At 36.3% G+C, this 18,609-nt stretch overlaps 2 protein-coding genes across 2 annotated transcripts; one reads left to right on the top strand and one right to left on the bottom strand.

Moving 5' to 3' along the window:
• Nucleotides 1-3,445: 3,445 nt before the first annotated feature.
• TRIADDRAFT_64128 (uncharacterized protein) lies at nucleotides 3,446-10,150 on the top strand (the record flags this gene model as incomplete). The annotated part of the gene is made up of 15 exons (XM_002114806.1): nucleotides 3,446-3,508; nucleotides 5,282-5,432; nucleotides 7,227-7,420; nucleotides 7,505-7,540; nucleotides 7,699-7,754; nucleotides 7,821-7,941; nucleotides 8,029-8,121; nucleotides 8,211-8,338; nucleotides 8,416-8,484; nucleotides 8,670-8,772; nucleotides 8,845-8,956; nucleotides 9,035-9,286; nucleotides 9,358-9,539; nucleotides 9,629-9,821; nucleotides 9,896-10,150. The coding sequence occupies 15 exons, from the start codon at nucleotides 3,446-3,448 to the stop codon at nucleotides 10,003-10,005; spliced, it is 1,863 nt and encodes a 620-aa protein (XP_002114842.1). The 3' UTR covers nucleotides 10,006-10,150.
• A 167-nt stretch (nucleotides 10,151-10,317) lies between these two features.
• Nucleotides 10,318-16,402, bottom strand: TRIADDRAFT_58748 (uncharacterized protein; the record flags this gene model as incomplete). Its single annotated transcript, XM_002114638.1, has 25 exons — nucleotides 10,318-10,578; nucleotides 10,695-10,767; nucleotides 10,868-10,953; nucleotides 11,060-11,091; nucleotides 11,202-11,260; nucleotides 11,364-11,449; nucleotides 11,513-11,585; nucleotides 11,731-11,813; nucleotides 11,901-11,930; nucleotides 12,024-12,128; nucleotides 12,287-12,392; nucleotides 12,556-12,598; nucleotides 12,675-12,724; nucleotides 12,803-12,896; nucleotides 12,999-13,098; nucleotides 13,321-13,417; nucleotides 13,549-13,582; nucleotides 13,695-13,738; nucleotides 13,823-13,864; nucleotides 13,973-14,035; nucleotides 14,299-14,368; nucleotides 14,507-14,597; nucleotides 14,807-14,887; nucleotides 15,308-15,376; nucleotides 16,241-16,402. 25 exons carry the CDS (start codon nucleotides 16,400-16,402, stop codon nucleotides 10,318-10,320), a joined length of 2,034 nt encoding a protein of 677 aa, XP_002114674.1.
• Nucleotides 16,403-18,609: the final 2,207 nt, after the last annotated feature.

The following is an 18,609-nucleotide window of genomic DNA, read 5'->3' as shown; positions in this document are numbered from 1 at the left end:
GAATAAATTACTGTCACGTCGTGGACTATTCAGTACTTTGAAGTATTTACTTGTCCATGGTATTGTTATTTAAAGCACGCGAAATTGAATTTTATGACTTGTAAGAAAGTGATCGCTTTGAAGTAGTACATGATTGAGATATGCAATGCGGCTTGCCAAGAGCTGAAATTAATCGTATTTAATACGTCTTTTACGATAGCTGCAATCTATCAGTACAAGTCACAATATATGTATTTGGCCACGTCCAATTCAACTCGAATACAGGATAAAAAACGATCATGGTATAACGTAAAGCATGCTTGGAAATTATTTTGATCATGTCTCCATCATTTCTATCATTACGATGTTGACTGGATTTAGAGCAAAACACCTTCATTCCTTTGCTTAGCTCTTGCAAATATCAATATCATAAGGAGTATGGTATGCAAAGTTTAATAAATTACAATTTTATTGAACTCATTTCGTGTGAAACCGAAGAGCAATGCAGTACAGTAGTACGAATACTATTCCCACATATAATGCGGCGTATTTCGTACGGCCGACAGTGGATCAATCCGCTCTTCCAAACCCATCCTTGCGAGAGTTATTGATGATGGAATCGCTGCGATTTGTACCTTCCTTTCGAACGAGAATGACAACAAGCAACATTTTCTTTTTTTCAATACGTCTAGTGAGACTTCTTATGGTAAAATACATGTCAGGTTTTACCTAACATTCTTTCTTGTCCTGGACTGCGGCATACAAGTACGCCTATGCAAGGATTTGGTTTGGTTGGAACGACCAGTTCGAAGCCAACTTTAGGCAATGCAGTTTATGCAAAGATCCCCGCTGGGTTGTGGGAGGGTCAGTTTGCTGAACAATATTCTACTGCCAGTCGATTGCATACGGAAAGATCCTGCTGTCATTCCTATTTTGGCGTGTATATTTGGAGTAGGTTTTATAACGCAGGAGAAAATCTCCAGCCTACGAGGACGTCTACGAGTCGTCGATGGCATGTCTTTGACATCCATCAAGAAAAGAGAGTAATCCAAGTAGACTAGAAGGAAATTACATTCACTTTGAGCGACAGATGGTGGGATAATTGACTAGCAGGAAGTAAAAGGAGTAACTTATTCTTTAAGGCATGCAGAGTGTCGGATTTAGGAAGAGAAGAAATTCCCAGATACAGTACTACAGTATTGCAGATTTAGATGATGACAGTATCGAAGAGAATGAGTTTCTGTTGGCACACCCTTGTCTCTCTCTCCTATGGGTGTCCATCATATTCTTAAGCTACTAGTAGACTCCTCGCTTGTTAGACTATGCGTACTATCTTGTACATTGTACAATTTCGCTGATTGAGCATTTTACTGTAAGGAATTTGAAGATTTTGAAGAATTTCGGAAAGCATCACTGTTGCAACCGTGAGAAGGTATACAGTCTAAGGCCATGAGTCAATGCTCTTTCTTATTGGGTAAGGGGATTGGGATTGGTGATGACTGTCTATCAATGCTACTGTCGGGCTGCGTAGGATTGATCGATTCTATTATCAATGTGCTTCCAATTCAAGTTGAGGTTGAATTGGATGCCTCCATCAACTACATTATTATGACCATAAGGAAGATGTAGCTTACGAGAAGAAGGTACGTTGGAAATCACTCAAAATGGAGTAAACATGGCATAATACGCCATGGTCAGCAAGTAGGAGAAAGTGTACTGGCATGGCTACTAGTAACAGTACGAGTGCGGTATGAATAGTAGCTTGAATAGTGGCTGACAATCAGCGAGATATAGCTTAGGAGAAGAAGGTACGTTGGAAATGACGCAAAATGGAGTAAAGATGGCAAAATACGCCATGCTGACCGAGTAGGAGAGAGTGTACTAACATGGCCCTAGCAACGGTGCGTTGAAAATCAGCAAAATGGAGTCAAGATGGCAAAATACGCCATGGTCAGCAAGTAGGAGAAAGTGTACTAGCATAGTTACTAGCAACAGTACGAGTGCGGTATGAATAGTTGCTTGAATAGTAGGTGACAATCAGCAAGATATGTAGCTTAGGAGAAGATGGTAGGTTGGAAATGATGCAAAATGGAGTAAACATGGCAAAATACGTACGTAGATGATCGAAATAGAACCAGCAAAGGAATCTCCATACTGCCGATGATGATCGATCTCAGTGCTGTACTATATTACTGGTTGAAACAGATCGTTTACATGCACATTATTTTGCACAGTCGGGTTATTATTTGCATCCACTGAGGGACTCTGTGGCAGGCGTTCAAGGCAAAGCGCCATTATTATTTTTACGCAGGGCTTGCTTAGGGGTACTGACTAGTTCAGTACTTCTCTGTCTACAGTGCAGTAGACTGTAGTCCTACAGTACCGTACACTGTACTGGACTGGCAATACAGTACTGTACACTGTACAGTACAGTGTACAGTACAGTATAGTACAGGAGCTCTACAGTACAGTATAGTACAGTACAGTACACTCTTCTTACCTAGAGTGAAGCGATACAGTTACAGTACGCTCTTACGGAGTGAGTCTTACCTAGAGTGAAGCAATACAGTGCAGTACAATACTGTACAGTATACAGTATGCACTACAGTACTGTACCTAAAAAAGAGGGGTACTGACCGTACTGTACAGTGTACAGTACAGTTCCTACATTTTGGGGGACCTTTTCGGTACTACCATTACAAATTTGGGACCAATTTGAATCATGAACTGAATCATGTTATGTCGCCCGCGTGCGACTGAAGCGATACAGTATAGTATATGCACTACAGTACTTAAAAAAGAGGGTTACAGTTCCTACCTTTTTGGGGGGGGAGACCTTTTCAATACTACCATTACAAATTTGGGACCAATTTGAACAATGTAGGAACAATGAGGAATTGAGGATGTACATTGTACAGTACAGTACAGTACAGTATAAAAAAGTCCATCGACCTACAGTACTGTATCGCTTCACTATACTGTACTGTACTGTAGGTAAGAAGAGTGTGTACTGTACTGTACAGTACGGCATGGCTTCACTCTAGGTAAGAGTGTACTGTACTGTACTGTACTGTAGGTAAGAGTATCGCTTCACCTCTACTGTACTTAGGTAAGACTGTACTGTATCGCTTCACTCTAGGTAAGAGTGTACTGTAACGCTTCACTCTAGGCGAGAGTGTACTGTATCGCTTCAATCTAGGTAAGAGTGTAATGTATCGCTTCAATCTAGGTAAGAGTGTAATGTATCGCTTCACCCGCACGCGGGCGACATGACATGATCAAGTTCATTGTTCAAATTGGCCGCAAATTTATAATGGTAGTACCAAAAAGTTTCCCCCCCCCCCAAAACGTCAGTTCAACTACTGTAGTTTGGAGTTAAGTATGGGACAGGACAGTACTGACCTACGGTGACTGCAAGACGTACAGTAGGAAAGCCATTGCCAATACACGGACTCCATTTTCAATCATGGACATGGACATTGAAGTAGAAAGTGATCCTGTCAAAATCTCACAGAATGATCAAGAACAGGTAATTATTACTCTTCTATGACCATACATTGACTTTAGAGTTAGGCAAAAAGCAAAGGAAAAGAAGTTCGAGTTGACGCTGTCAGTTGAATTTTTCCAACGGGACATATTCCAACCATGCAGTCGGACCGTTTTAGTTGTAGTTAGTTAAACGACGACAGACATGGTGCTGCATTTCCTGGTTGGGAGATGAGATAGAACCGTAGTACAACGTAGTTTTCTAGTTTACAAACTTTCTTTACTCAAAGAAAACTGGGTATTGAGCTAATAGACATAAACTAACTTGTCAACGCGCGTTCAGCTCAGTGAATAAGGTGAAACACCATTCTTGCAACAGTCAACATGGTCAGTTTACTCTATATACTTCCAATACTCTTCGCTGTCTCTAGGAAATAAAACGGTGAAAAGGACGATATCCACACATTTTATTCCAAGTATACATGCTGCTGGATGAATTCATCAAGTCTTACTTTACTTCAAAAAGAAACTTGTATAATAGTACAGTATTAGTATACCTTGAACGTATTAGAATCGAGCCCTTTTTCACTGCCATGCAAATAATCATACAAAATACACAGCTGAAATACGAGTTTGCGTAGACAGCCAGGTACCAACAGAAAGTGCTATTCCACATCAAAGTTACATTACTAAGCCCTGAGATGAATTCATCAAGTCTTATTTTGCTTTCATTAAAGAAGAAACTTGTATAATAGTACAGTATTGGTATACCTTGAACGTATTAGAATCGAGCCCTTTTTCACTGCCATGCAGATAATCATACAAAATACACAGCTGAAATACGAGTTTGCGTAGACAGCCAGGTAGCAACAGAAAGTGCTATTCCACATCAAAGTTACATTACTAAGCCCTGAGATGAATTCATCAAGTCTTATTTTGCTTTCATTAAAGAAGAAACTTGTATAATAGTACAGTATTAGTATACCTTGAACGTATTAGAATCGAGCCCTTTTTCACTGTCATGCAGATAATCATACAAAATACACAGCTGAAATACGAGTTTGCGTAGACAGCCAGGTAGCAACAGAAAGTGCTATTCCACATCAAAGTTACATTACTAAGCCCTGAGATGAATTCATCTAGTCTTATTTTGCTTTCATTAAGTAAAGAAGGAACTTCTATAACAGTACAGTATTAGTATACCTTGAACGTATAAGAATCTTGCTTCTCTGACATTGAGATAATCATACAAAATACTGAGCTGAAATAACAGTATGCGTAGACAGCCAGGTAGGAACAGAAAGCGCTGTTCCAGATCAAAGTTATATTACTAAGCCTTGACACACATGTATTAATATTGGCTAGACGCAAACTTCAAAAAGACAAATGGAGTGATGGCAAAAGTTAAAACAACTCTTGCACCGTAGGAAAGAAAGTGAAAGATGAATGATTTATATTAGCATCATGAATGACGAACTGCAGTAATCACCAACCGTAATGGACCTTTAGCAGATACATATTATAGTAAACTGTGATTGTGTAAAATGTATTTTTGTACATGCTTCAATGTTGGTGTCGTATTAAGTTAGGAAAATCGTGTTTGAGTAGCTTCTAGCGGATAATTTGAGTGTTTGACGCACAATAGAACTTACTGTATGATAGTCTACCTTTGTCCAGGATCAACTTAAAATAATAATAATAATGCCCCGATCAAGTTGGTAAACTTGATATTATAGTACAGAAAATTGAGCTTATGAAGTTAAGCTTGGATAAAAGACTTTTATGTGATATTTTAAATAATTATTTACCTTGGTAGAGTGTCGACGACGAAAACAGGGATCCAACGGTACAAGACGACAGCGATACAGCTGGAAGAAACGACGCAGACAACGGAGATGATGAGTCTGCTCAGGCCAATCGAAGACAACGAAGAAGGAAACGAGGCTGGGATATTGCATCGTCTACTGGTATATAGCTGTAGCTTTACAATTCTTCTATCACATGATATTACATAAAAATACTGCGTTGCAAAGTGTATTAAGAGGTTAATCAGCGTTCATTTGCTGTAAACTAGTTAGTATTAACAAGTTAGCTCTTAATAATAGAGTGTAGTGGCGCAACGAGTAGAGTAGATTGATGGAATGGCTAGTTGGCTACACTTGCGTTCTACATTTTCAGTCATATTTGGATCCAATTTGCCTGCCCTAACAACTATTGTTGCTATTGTAATGATCAAAATTGTAACTTATGCATGTCTGATGATCTGAATAGAATCATTCAGTCTACGTTGCCCTGTTAGCGTCTGATCGGTTATGAATTACCATTACTTGCTGATCAAATTTACGCTCTTGGAGTAATACGCATATACTAAAATTGAAACTATTGCTTGTGTGATATTATTTACTGAAATTTTTTCCCAATGATGATACTGCAATCAAACCTATCATTAGAATTAAGATGGATATGTACATTATACATATAGATTGATGGAAGCAATTTTAAAAGGCTTTCACAAAGTGCAAAAGAAACTCACTTGTTACAGTACAATGCACTATCAAAAAAATCATTTTAATAGCATACTATAAAGTGGATCAACTTGTACGAGTATGTACACCTTCTGATGTCTAAAAACACAGTTTTTACGCGCATACTTTAGCTATTATTACAGTAGTGGAACTCACGTTCGTTATACTTCGGGTACTACCGTATATACGCGTATGCTTACACTTGTTACTTACAGTACAATTACGTAGGACGCTTTCACCGATTGCTGATTGCGAATTATTTGACACATTGCTTGTGAATATTGATTCTGTATAGTAAATGGTTTGCGATGATATAGCCATCATTAACAGCTATTTTCTTCGTATTTGCTCTTTCTTTCTTTCTGTATTTCTCTTCTGATAATAATTCGCATAGTAACTCCCCGAACGATGTAATCATGTCTATCAGAAGTGTGATAGGAAGAAGAAATTACGTATTGCAGTGTATTGATTGAAATTTTCATGTAATTGATAATTGTTTATAGTTACATTGTTATTTCACTGTAATGTTGTTTCTTCAAGGCTGAATCAATTTGAAGTTTGATCTGGACATAAATTACGTTATCTACAGGTGTAAAATTAAATATTTAATCTATCGTACAAGTTGTAGTGCCATTAAAATCGGTATACCAATTGTTAGATTTACAGTAGTGTACCTACTTACAGTTTGGAGCAATAGTTATTTCTTTAGTAGGAACTGATTATACCTTAGTAGAATTGACTATATCCGTCATAATATGAGTTTCATGGTGAGGCTATTAACAATGCAATAACGTTTACTAGGTACAGTTGCTTAATTATCAAATTTACCAGACACCGGTCAATCAGTAAGCATGCATCTTATTCTATATAGGCATATCCTGATATGAAAGCACTATATATTTTAATAGTGTTTCTTATCCATGCACAGCACCTTACTACTAATCGTGTGTGAAAAAATATCTTTTACAGTTAAATTTGCTGAGATACCAGGACGTGAAAGATTCATGTATTATTGATAGATTTTACAGATGTTTATTTCTCTTTATGTAACTGTAGAGTTGAACGATGACAGTATGAAGTTAAAGCCTGGTGTGTTTTAAACTGATCTATAATATATCATTCTGTATAAACCGTTTACTGATCACGCAGAGCTGTACAAGCAGCAATTACTGATTAGTGTGCTACACAACTGTTTCAATATCAACTGAAATTTCTTGCTACAAATCTAACATTTAGATAAAGATCAGTCTACCAGTGCAGAAGTCATTCAAACCGGGGAATTGCTAGCTGGTCCTGGTGCCTCAGTTCATGATGCTTCAACCGTAGCAAAGCATATACTGGCTGCGTCAAAGTTACCGACACTAAATGATGTCCAAGAAGAAGCCTTACGCAAAGCCAAACGCTATGCTGTTGAACAATCTGTTCAGTCGGTACATCGGCAATAAACTTGACGTAGCATAGTATCTAACATCAGATTACTGTTTACTAATTTTTAACATTTTACTTTAATGCAGCTCCTAACAAAGCAAGCTACTGTTCAACAACAACAAGTAAATTATTTTTTATCTTACAATTTTATAAATTGTTCCGTAGTGATTGTATAAATTATTATTGCTTTTGGTATCGTGAAATATGTAGTAACATATCTAATTTTACTTATTCGGTTATCGTTATATTATGAAGAGACACTAATTTATATCAATATTAGGTTTCTGCTTTGCAAGTTGCCGCACAACAACAAAGAGCGTTAGCATTAATGTGCAGGTATGATTTTAAAGGATGGTTACGTCGTATTCATTTCATTAACTTTATACCTATAAATTCGTACAGAATATATGTAGGAAGCATCAGCTTTGATTTACGTGAAGATCATATCAAGCAAACCTTTAGTCCTTTCGGTCCAATTAAAAACATTAATCTTTCGTGGGATACAGTTACGATGAAACATAAGGTTTGATTGTCTTTTTGTTAACATAAAATAAGGCACCATTGGTAATAAAATGTCATTTATTTTATCGCGTGGTTAAATAAATTTTAGGGTTTTGCTTTCATTGAATTTGAAACTCCAGAAGCTGCACAGTTAGCTCTAGAACAAATGAATGGCCAACTTATGGGAGGCAGAAATATAAAAGTTTGTTCATGAAATTGTGATAAATTCTAGATTTTATAATTTTCAATACTGATATTATTGGGCACTATCTTCTGCTACAAATATTTCAGGTTGGAAGGCCGACCCAAATGCCTCAAGCTGGCCCCCTTATCCAACAGATTGAAGAAGAAGCTAAAAACTATGCGCGCATTTATGTTGCATCTGTGCATCCAGATCTTTCGGAATCAGATATCAAAAGGTATTTTAAATGAATATAATAATACGGATCAGTTAACATTACCAACTCCTGTTTTTGCCGTTGTAACCCTTTTTTAGCGTTTTCGAAGCATTTGGAAAAATTAAATCTTGCACGATGCCTTTAGACAATATTACCGGTAAACACAGGTCTGTAAGCTTAGAGTAAACCTGTTATAGGAGAATTCAACTGTATATGTTACGGGCAATGCAGAAAGTGCAAATGGCTATATAGTCCTATGTTGCTAATTGAAATTTGTAGTGTAGTTTAAATTCTTAAGCAAATTATACATATATCAAGTATGCTAACAAATTAATTGTTTATTTTACTTTAGAGGTTATTGTTATATTGAGTTAGACGGTCTACAATCAGCAATGGATGCTATTGCTTCTATGAACATGTTTGATCTTGGAGGACAATATTTAAGAGTTGGACGGGTAAGTCTAGATCAGCTTTTCTAGGATATTGTACAGGTAATATTTATACGACTGTTATACTTAAATTGACAGGCAGTGACACCTCCTACGGCTACTGCACAACCGAACACTTTACCTCCAGCTGCAGCACTCGCTGCTGCGGCCGTTTCCGCTAAGATACAATCACAGGACACCGGAATTTCGAGTATTTATGATTATTTTTCGATAATACTTATGTGTTGCAAGTCTCGTTTTCTTTAACTATAACTTTTTACTTTTAAAGTTCCTACTGCGACTTTGGCAGCAAATCCTTTAATAGCAACGAATTTAGTGGGTGTCACCAGTATAAACAGTGTTACAACTGTCTTGCCAACGGTTCCAACTGGCGTAGTAGCTGTAACACCAACAACCACTGTTCTTACATCAGTCGCTACTGTGCCCACTACATCTATCGTTACGGTAACAGAAACTCTTGCTGCTGCTGCTGCTCCTCCTCCTCCTCCTCCTCCTCCAACTACTACTGTAGTTGCAGAAGGTATTATATTTTACGGAAAATAGTAATGTTGACAATTCAAAATTCAATTTCCTATTAATCTAAAATTTAAGCAGAACCACAAAGTACACCAGCAGAGAAAGTAGCAGCTGTTTTGGCAAATGCGAAGAAATTATCGGAAGAGAATGCGATAAACCAGCCAGAAATGCAAAGTCTAAGCCACGAAGAAAGTATGTCTATTTCGGGTAGTACTGCACGATATATGGTGATGCAAAAATTGTCTAGAAAGGAGGAAGTAAGTACAACTAAGCAATACTATTAGTTATTACTGCTTTTATATTTATTTTGGATTGGCAATTTCTAAGTTATAAAATAAATTTTCAGCAATCTCAGGTTATTATCCTTAAAAATATGGTCTCCGTTGAGGACATCGATGAAGATCTAGAAACTGAGGTTACTGAAGAATGTAGCAAATACGGGACGGTGAAACGTGTCATAATATATCAAGAACGTCAAGGGGAAGAAGACAATGCGGATGTTCTTGTTAAAATTTTTGTTGAATTTGATTCACCATCGCGTAAGTCATATGTTAATTTATTGCCAATATTAGAGCAACTGTTATATCATAAGTGTTAATATCTTAATTTATAGAAGCTGGAAATGCTATTGATGCTCTGAATGGAAGATGGTTTGGTGGTCGAACAATAAAGGCAGAAACATATGACGTTACAAAATACTCAACTGGAGATCTATCTGCGTGAGAAGACGATCATTTATAATAGTTTACATGATATTTGTTACGTACTGTATTTTAATATATATATAGGAGATGTAAACTGTACAATTGTACTGGTGTCATATATTTTAGTACTATTCCCTTATCATGAAATAAAAGTTTTGTGAAATTTATATTAATTGAATCAATGTGGACTCTTGTATAAATGGAAAAAATATATTTAAATATTTCACATCCTGTAGCTCTAAGGCTGATGGCATTGCATGACCATGAACTAAAAATGATAGACACAGCTTATGATTTCAAGATGAAACTCCAAAGTTAATTCATAATGATTTTAATCTAAAACATTAACTTCGTCCTCGATTTCATCTTCGTCACTTTCGCCATCATTTTGGTCATTTTCATCATCATGATTGCCCCCTGAATTCGCAGTATTAGCTGCAAAAGCTCGCAGTTCTGCAGCAGCCTGCCGGAAGTAATCCAGTGTCGTAGTATAAATATTGTGCAGATGCTCTTCATTCCCTGCAGGTAATTGTTGGATGGCACCTTCCGCTGCGGCTGCAGCATGTTGCTGGCCTTGATGATTTTGTTCTCTCTACCACAAGAAAGAAATGCATCATTATTACAGATTAGAATTTATTACCAAGCTTGAGTAGATTTAACTGCTGAAGAAAAGCTTTAAAATTACATTAACACAATGTAATTTTGTACCTGCGACGCGAAAGAAGGCATTAGGGAACGCATGAACAAAGATATCAAACTTTCATTTTCATTATCAACTGATCTATTGTCATTTGTTTCATGACGAACAAGATAATTCAGAAAAGTGTTAGGTGTGCAAAAAGAAAACGAAATTATAAACGATATCGTAGTTCATCTCATACCTGGTTCTTGCTGGCCGGGTGTAACTAGTAACATTGTCCGCAGGAGGCACGGGATCAAAGATTGTCCAAGAAGTTTGTGCTATGTCCTAAAGATTAACATCCAATAATTCTATAATAACGTACATAATGATTCTAAAGATCCACAGCATACAGAAAGTGGTAATGTCGCGATGTTCTAGTTTTACAACTTACCGTAGGTAGTGAAACAGAAACGTTCTTAATGTCTAGCAGGATAAGTAATATTGAATTTAGCATTACTGTACGAAACTTCTAAAACACACGACGGGGCCGGGCCTACGAAAGCACCGAAACCAAAATTACGAAACTATCATACCTGAAAGAATTACATGTCTGCAAATATTACGGGGTATGCCCCGATATCTATGGGCTCGCCTATGTAAGATTAATCGGTTAACAAGTAAATCAACATCTTGTGCACCGTTTGTTAATTGAAAATTAGTACGAGTTTAAATTAAGGGCCTTTACGCGCAATTACTTTTCAGACAGCTCCTTTGACCCTAAATCATTACTATTCATTCGTTTAAGGACCGCCTGACAATTGTTCGCCAACCAATCGATGACCTAGGAAATATTACTATTAACGACCACTTTACATATCATTAAAATAATCAAAGACTAATATACCTCAGGAATTTTCCATAGTGAATAGCAGCGCTCAATATACAAATTAACTAAAATTCGAAGTCCATCACTCTCGCTAACCAACATTATCAAATTAATAAATAAAGCACATTTACGATATATCAGCAACATACGCAGTATACACGTACGTGAATCATAACACTAAAAAAGGAAGGAATCCCATTTCGAGACATTAATAATAGTTAAACCTAAATCATTACCTGTAACTTGATTTAAAAAACGGATTCTCGACTACGTCAGGAGAAAATTTAACTGAGCACTTATCAAGCAAAGGTATTAAAACCTGTAATGTTTATTCACAACGAAGATTGTTATCTACAGTGTGTACAGGAATAATCCGATAAATGAGCGAAGAAATAGTACTACTTACCATAGGAAACATCATTAGGGCTTGCTGCAACTGTAAGCACATTCGCAGTTATTACAATCATTACATTATATTAACAAATCAAAGTATGTATACTACTCTAAGACAATAGCATCCACCACTAACCAGGCTATCAGCTTCATCATGTGATCCAGACTCAGCTGCTAAATAAAATTTGGCGATAGACGTCGAGTAGGCAAAATTGGGCAATTGCGACAAATTTTTGTCGTGCTGCAATAACGATTATTTGGTATAAGTATATTTGCAGATAAAATTGAAATTGTTAATTAATCTTTTAATGTCCAGAGACAATCCATCAAACTAGTTCTTATAAAGGCTACAAGTATATTTGTTCAAAGATAATTAGACGCTATGAATAAGACGATTACCTCAACTTCGTTAAAAATTCTAACTAGGTAACGATATTCTTCAGATTTCAATGCATAAAAATCAATCATTAACAAAACGCAGAGCGGATCGGTGTCTGAATCAAGGCTAAAAGTATGTGAACATGCTATTAGTTGCCTTTATTTGAATTAGTAAAAGTGAACTTGTTGAACCGTAACGGTTTTAAACTGATAGCGTATAATCAAAGAAGTACTGTGCTGTACACAAGCGGAGTAAGATAACCTCTATTTTATCAAAAGAAGCGAAATACCTTAGTAAAAGTTTACAAAGTTCTAGTCCAGTCCTGTAACAACCTAGGCACAATACGAAAGTATTAGATTTAATATTGTAATTATCATTATTAAAAGGCACATTTACAAATATTCTTACTCCTCTGTCCTACAAATTTAATTTGTTGAAAAAGAGTTGTATAAAATGCTCTAAAAATAAAACGTTTTAGTCACCGGATTGCGCACATAGTTGAAGCAAAGAGAGCAAAATGAAGTACTGATAAAAACCTGTTTTCCGGCCTCAAATAATCTAGCCTGCAGTTCGCTTGTGTTAAATTGAATAAAGGATGAAAAGTACTTTCAAAGCTGTACATTGCCCTCTCTAAATTATATAATGGATAATGATATCGATGAAAAGATGGAATCAGTTATAGTATCATCAAGCTTAAAGAATCATACAATAGAATTGTAAACTAATACCAACCTATAAGTTGAGCAGCCATCTGAAAATCTTCACTAATTTTGCAAATTTCACTCAATTGTAATAGTGAATCAATATGGTATGGGTACATATTCAATACTTGCTAAATTTTAAAAAAAGTTATACGTAAATTATAATCAGCAATCTAAAATTTTCTAGTTTGTAATATTCGATAGCAATAGTTAAAAATAATGTTTCTACCATTGATAAATTAATACACGATTGCATTTTAAGTACAATTATATAGCAGCAGCTCTGCTGTACAAACTATTTTAGTCACAGAGTTATCGAATATGGTTAAGTACAATAGCGATTTTTTACTTACAGCAATTGCGTTAGGATCATAAGTATCTACTGCGTCAAGAAACTGAAACTGAATCTTTTGATAGTCCGGTTGATGTTCAAACGTGAAGTAATAAATTCTAAATAGGTAGTTAAGAAACGTATGGATATTTATACCGTTAGGCCTTGTAATGCACAACACCCAGCAAGTTTATTTATTTTATCGTTATAAATTTGATATATAAAATAAAATTATAATAATGTAACCTACCCATTTTTATGTTCAATAAGAGACATAGTTAAACCTAAAGAATATATCGTATATATCGTATAATCGACATTATGATATGAATTGTACATAATCTATGTGCGTTTTAGGTCTACCTGAAAACCTCAAAAATCTTAGCATTCGCATACCTAATTTTATCATTGGAGGCCAAGTTTCTTTCGGATAGGTTAGCCTTTGTTATATAAAAATAATGTCTTTATCAGCTTCTATTTGATGAAAGCATATGAAATCAAAATCACTGCATACGCATTCTTACCATGTTGAGCGATATGTTGTTCTCTTGTTACGGACTTTTTTCCTACAAAATGAATATCGTATAGTCTTAGTTTTCTCGCGTTCTAAAGGAATACTTATAATTACAAAAACTAAATATTCCATTAAGGGTATGCTCTTCTTTTATTCTTACCTAATGGATTTTGCGGCACTGGTTCCAAATTTTCGTCTCATTTCATTATCTGGATTTAAATGTCTGCATGTGTGAAATTTTAATAGATATCAGCCATCTACTTTATAGCTATAAAATGCAACTGGCGATGAATCCAACATAATCCAGTTACCACCAACTAAATATATATGTACAGTATGTACAATGAGTGCTACTGGGTTAAGTATATTAACGATCTTTTCGTTAATTCGCTCATTTTCTCACGGCTTTACGAAGTACGTGGCATATTCTATGAAATCACCACACAAAGTAACATGATAGTCTGTTACTAGTTCTATAAATCTTACCTGTGTTCAACAGTCAATAAGCCTTGGGTTTTAATTGCTATCTTTCCGAAGCTATCATCATCGACCTTAACTAGTGGTCAAAATATGATTGGTCAGTTTATGGTCACGTTCGTTATAATTTTTTTGTAAATGTCATTCAATTTTGATTATCAATTAGGGAAAAAAAGAGTACAAGTAGTATTTTGATATATGCCGAGAAGATTGATACCTGTTTCGAGCTCGGGCAATATACCGAGTTGGTCGTTGACAGCTTTAACTGCAGCTTCAACCTCATCTACTTCTACACTTAATTTTGCATCCTATTATACATCGATTTATGAATTAAAAGAATTAATCAATACGATTCGACAATATTAACAATATGCTAAACTGAAAGCTATGCCATAGAAAGTGGATGCAATTTTATTAGGATATTAGTAACAAGCATGTAGAAAGCATTTTAGGTTGCTATGATAAGAATTTTTCCAAATAAGAGTGATGCTTTAGTGCGAGAGACAATATGCTGAACCTGCTTTTTAGAATTATTAGCTTTATTGGCCTTTTTACGCTTTTTTTTCTTCTTATTGCTGCCTTTAACTGTATTTCCGACCTATGCATGGTAAAAAATTAATTAATATTCTTTTACCATTATGTCTAATTATGCATACAGTATTGTGCTAATCATTTTTTTTCTATTTTGTCGTAGGTATGATCTTGTCAACTGGCTAATCATCCATCACAAATGAAGTACGTGCATTCCATAATGACATTACGTTATACTATACTATACATATTGTAAAATAGTGTAGAAAAGTGGTGGTTTTATTATCAATGTATCTATTTTTATAAGAAGTTGAAATCTATATTTTTGAAAGATGAGTACAGACTGTATACATTCACTACATATTAAAAATTACAAATGGCACTATTTCAGTTCAAATTTAGCAGTATAAGATATTTGATAATATACCCTTTAGATTTTGTTATTGTACAATGAATATGATGTGGAAACATAATTTTAATCATTTACCATCGAGGTTGAATTCTCTTGCTCTTTGCCACTATTTTCATTATTTGAGTTGCTATCCTGATCGTTCATCTACATGTATAGCAGAATGGATGAAGAGTAGATTGTATTACATTTATTTTAACATAGTTTATCCTCATGTTGAACATCTTGAGTAGAGTACAAAAATAATTACGAGTATATTAATATGGTCCATACGAGTATCATTCACCCATTCATATTAGAGATAAGTCTAGTATACAGTACAGTAATGTAGAGTGTCGGTAAAGCTTAACAAATCGTCAGAAACTTCAAGTTTGTTAATCTACTGTATGTTAAAGTTACAGCAAAGGGTTAACCTGCATGCAAATTAGTTACAAAGCCACTGATAGTATCGTGCACAAAAAATCGGTAGAATCAGTAGGATCTCTAGTCACGCTAAGCATAGCAAATGCTGTAGTACCGTAAAGATTAAGCAAGTCATTTTTTCGAATTTCTGCAGTCAAAGTAAATGACTTTGCGTTAGCCTAATACCACTTCTCTCGTCACAAGTAGTGACTAATTCAATTTGTTGATGACGTTATTATCAGAATAGATCATGAATGAATAGAATAGCTAATAAGATTTGCTAGTGATGCCAACCATGCAATGAGTACTGGTAAGATTAAGCAAGGCTTAATGTAAACTGTCGCAATCTTGCATATTACAGTATGCTAGATATTGGGTGTAGTCAGAGTAAGCAATTACTTTTTACAGAATACTACTTCTCTTATCCTAAGTAGTGACTAATCCTATTTGTAGATGACATTATTATAAAGGCTGATACTATCCTCGGCCAACTACTAAGGATTGGGGTGTAGAAGGCCACAAATTGGGCCTTCTCCAATCTTGCCATGGACGACTATGGAATGACTCTATCCCTAGCCTAGACAAATACTGTATCTATGCATTTCATACCAAAATACTGAAACCACTAGGCCTTGGTGGATTATATGGATCATCTTCATCGCTACCAGCATCTTCAAGCTGTGCATGATCATCGATATCAGCCGATGGTCCAGTCGATTGAAGTGAGGCAATATTGCTGCCATAAATCTTTCTCATAGCCCGGGACGACATCTTTTCTTATCCAGGTTAAAAGTCCTCTAGCCCCCCAACCCTTCCCAATAGCAATCGTAGACAGTCCGATGTCATCGATGGTACAGACATACCGACATCGGACATTTTGAATACTGGTGCCTTCCAAAATACTGTACGGTAAGTTCTACCTAGAGCGATGTTTGTAGACGGCAATTGATGGCGTTAAGCACCGACTGTAAAGGCAAAAAATCGATCTAAAAGTATCTAGCAGCTGTGTCAATATGTAGGTTGGGAGGGATATACTTTTTGTGCCTGTTTAGTCGATGCTTACGAGAATAAAATGTTGTCCATTGAACACTGCCTACAAACTGTATGCATGGACTACTAGAAAAGAATACTTGGACTGGAAAGTCCTTTGGACGGACAGACCTTTTAGGGTAGTTGGTCAATAAATTGTATCAAACATTGGATTCTGACAGTACTTTAGTATGCAGACAGTGGATGTGAATGGAGTGATTTTTTTCTAAATGAAGCCATATTCCATGGCATTCTATTGCCTGTTACTTAGCTCTGCTTAGCAGCAGTCAATTTCAATCATGAATGTGATCCAAATTAATGCGAGTAATTTCGAAAACAAAGACGGAAGATCTCTATTGACGAGTAAGTATTTTTCCACATTTTTCGGCCCTATCCAGTCTGTAAGGTCCGTCCATCCGAGGAGAGTTTTCCTTGCAGTATTTTCTTCTACTACTTCCAGTACAGTACCGTACACATTCCTCTGCACTTGCGCAGTCATAAACAGATTCATTTCCATTGATCGCATTATGAGTACAGTACAGTACTGTATACTGTACAGTAAGACTTTTAGACCTGAGAAAGGTTCGGTTCGAACCGTTATGATCTACTGTATATAGTTGCAGCCTTGCAGGTATTTTTTTCAACTACTGTACTTACAGTTAGACCTGAGAAAGGCTCGGTTCGGTTCAAACCATTATGATCTATAGAGTTGCAGGTGTTTTTTTCTACTACTTACAGTACAGTACTGGAGAGTCGAGAGTAAACCATTGCTATGCACTTGCGCACTTGTATATAGTTGCAGGTATTTTTTCTACTACTTACAGTACTGGGGAGTCGAGAGTAAACCATTCCTACGCACTTGCGCACTTGCATAAAGTTGCAGGTATTTTTTTCTACTACTACTTACAGTATGTACACTGTACTGTACTGGAGAGTGGAGAGTTAACCATTCTTATGCACTTGCGCAGTCATAAACTGACTCATTGCCATTGATCGCATCATGAGTATCCCCAAAAGCCAAACCTGAAGCAGACTAAAATAGCCTGGATCACATGACACGAGTTATAACCAATCAGCTTCAACATGGCAATTTTAAATTTCCTATACCTGTGCGCCACAACGTAAGTTGATCCTTGTGCAGTTGACTGCAACAACACGTCACTCAGTGAAGACTGAATCGCCTGGTCAAGCCATAATAAAAACAACGCTTGGCCTACGCGCCCCAGCCACAATTTCACTGACAGAATTGCTGCAAGAAATTGCCAGCAAACGACCAGCCATTAGTGCAATTAACACCAGCAATCCACTACAAATTAGGAGAAGTTGAAGACAAGGTAAGGTAAAGAAGGAATGAGCAAGTAAAGATCGCCATCGATTGCTGGTAAGTTGCTACAGGCGTAGTAAGGTAGTATGGAGAAAAAATAGGGCCCTTTGATACAGGTGTAGTGGACTGGTGATGTTCTTCTCCAGGCAGTAGTTCTTGGTGGTAGGATGCCAACCACAATTTACAATAACGTCGAAAGACCGCTATAGCGCCTATCGTCTTTTTTTCAGTTATCCACCATCAGTAAAAGAAGAATCTTACAATCAATCGCTGTGTGAAAAGATTATTTTGAGTCCTACTCCAAGGGAGAGAAGGATTCCTTCACCACTAGACACTAGACATGACTTGGAAAGATTACTGTAGAAAACATTCGCGTCGAAAGAGAACTATAGTGCCTGTAGTCTTCTTTCACTCATTACTCATCAGTAGGAAAGAATCTTACAATCGATCGCTGTATGAAAAGATTACTTTTATTTAGTCCTACTTCAAGAGGAAGAAGGATTCCTTCACCACTAGACATTAGACTTTATTGGAAAGATTACTGTAGAAAACATTGCTATCATATTAGAACATTAGCGTCCAAAGACCGCTATAGTGCCTGTAGTCTTCTTTCAGTCATTACTCA

Source organism: Trichoplax adhaerens, genomic scaffold (assembly GCF_000150275.1).
Source record: "Trichoplax adhaerens TRIADscaffold_8 genomic scaffold, whole genome shotgun sequence".
Taxonomy (NCBI): domain Eukaryota; kingdom Metazoa; phylum Placozoa; class Uniplacotomia; order Trichoplacea; family Trichoplacidae; genus Trichoplax; species Trichoplax adhaerens.
The sequence above is the reverse complement of the archived record's forward strand: the minus strand, read 5'-3'. Positions and strand labels throughout refer to the sequence as shown.